The 2121-nt window shown below is 38.4% G+C and overlaps 1 protein-coding gene across 1 annotated transcript; it reads right to left on the reverse strand.

Annotated features, from left to right (window-relative positions):
* Nucleotides 1-673: 673 nt before the first annotated feature.
* On the reverse strand, nt 674-1566 carry LOC145552072 (GTPase IMAP family member 9-like). The gene has a single exon (XM_081608500.1). The coding sequence runs from the start codon at nt 1553-1555 to the stop codon at nt 674-676; it is 882 nt and encodes a 293-aa protein (XP_081464626.1). The 5' UTR covers nt 1556-1566.
* Between the last annotated feature and the right edge of the window lie 555 nt (nt 1567-2121).

Here is a 2121-nt window from a genome sequence, read left to right on the forward strand (position 1 = left end):
CCTGCTCTTAGGATTGTTTTGTGCTTTTCCTTCATTATTAAATCATCATTCATCTCCTACCTGGGCCTGTTCTCTCACCATCATCACCCACAAATGACATGACATCTCTGTAAAGTGTCCAATATACTTGTACAATGACAATATTTTGAGTAAACGGTTCCAACACCTGTATCCACTGTTGAGGGAAATCTCCTTTGGCTACTCACCTTGAACCACCATCGTTATCTTGGAAATGTTCAGATCAGCTACCCAATTTGTCTTCTTAAAAGCTGCCTCTTCCACTGTATTGTAGGTTTCGGTCTTCTGACCCAGAAGCACCACTCTGAGGTAAGCCTCTTTCTCTGATTCTTAAAGCCACGCAGGACATCATCAGAGGACACGACTTCATAAAAGTATGAAACGGACTGTGAATGATCAAGTTTGTATTTATTTATGTTATGTAGCCACATAAAAGTTTAGGTGATAAATGTCTAAAAAAACAGAATCAACAAATTCCCCTTCATCTTCTTCTTTAACAAACCACAACATATGTTTTGATGACTGACATAGTGATCTGACATTTAACCATGTTCTTAAAATGAAGTGAACAGAACAAGAGGATAGACATGAAAAAGTCATAGAATCTAAATATTCAGTTTCCTGTAGATGAATTGTACAAAACAAAGCTGTATAATTACTGTATAATGCAAGTCTTCTTTTTTAATGCTGCAGCTGCACCCACACTAGCTCCAGCTACAGCTCCAGTTACAGTTCCTACTCCAGCTCCCACTGCAGCTCCCACTGGTCCTGCTGCAAATCCAACAGCTGTTCCAATACCTAGTCCAGTTGCAGCTCCAGTAGCAACACCAGTCATAATGGCACGAATGAATGAGTTATCAATCTCTGCTTTTTCTCTTGCTTCTTCGTGGGTCATGTTTGGATTTTCTCTCAGAAGTTTTTCCATTTCTTCCTTGTTGGCTTTCTCTGCTTCTTTAAACATTTCATTTGTGTAGTAGCTTTCTCCATTTCTTTTAACCATTTTGTTGATCTTCTGCAGCAGCTCTCTGACTTGAGCTGGGTCTTTGTCAATGTTGTCAAAAACATGGTAGCCTCCTTGGCACTTGTCAACAAATTCAGAAAGAGCTTTATGTTGACTGATTAAACGCTCCATGTCATCTCCATTTTCCAGCTCCTTCAGCACATCTCCATGAGTAAATAAGGCCATGGTGTATTTGGATGCCTCTTCTCCAAACCTTGCCTGGATAATTTTCACTGTGTCTTCCTCTTCTTTTGTGAATCTTGTCAGCTGGAGAACAATCAGGAACACATGAGGTCCAGGAGCCGCCATTGAGATGCATCTTGCGATCTCCATCAGTATTTCTTTGTTTGTTTTTTTTGTGTCAAACAGACCTGGAGTATCAATTACAGTCAGTTTCTGATGATCAATATGACCTCTTTTCTTCTCACACTTAGATGTTACTGATGACATGCAGGGACGAGAAAGAAAAAGTTTTTTCCTTAATATTGTGTTTCCTACTGCACTCTTTCCAGTTCCAGTTTTCCCAACAAGAACCATCCTCACTTCTGGTTCCTCGGAAGCTGTTGAACAATATGAAAAAAATATGAATCAAAAGGAAACCTCATATAGATGATTTGCAAGTACTTCACACTTGATGAAATGATGGAAAAGTCATTTCATCAAGTGAAATGATGACTTTTCTATTTCACTTGAATACTTGAATTTTAATTAAATGATTCTGGTAAATAAATAAATTCATTGTTAAAAAAACAACTTAAAACTTTCTAAGAAATAAACTGAGCTGTTTATAGTTTGTAGACTTAAAATAACCTGAGGAATGCTACGGTCACATTCTATTCCCCAGCTCAAAATGTCAATCCATACATATATCCATTGACTATACCCGCTTGTCCGTGCAGGTGTAGCGGTTGATAAAAGGACGTCAGAATCACACCGGGATCAGGAATCAGGAATCAAGATAATTTTATTCCTGTTCAAAACAAGAAAAATTTTATTCCAGCAGCTCCTGGGCTTCAGCTTCCTCACTCACACCTTAACCAACCAAAAAACCACAAAATAATCACCATGGCAAGGAAAACTTAATAGACATTACAAACGTGGGA

The sequence above is a fragment of the Poecilia reticulata genome, chromosome 6 (genome assembly GCF_904066995.2).
Source record: "Poecilia reticulata chromosome 6, P_reticulata-male-v2, whole genome shotgun sequence".
In the NCBI taxonomy this organism is placed as follows: Eukaryota; Metazoa; Chordata; class Actinopteri; order Cyprinodontiformes; family Poeciliidae; genus Poecilia; species Poecilia reticulata.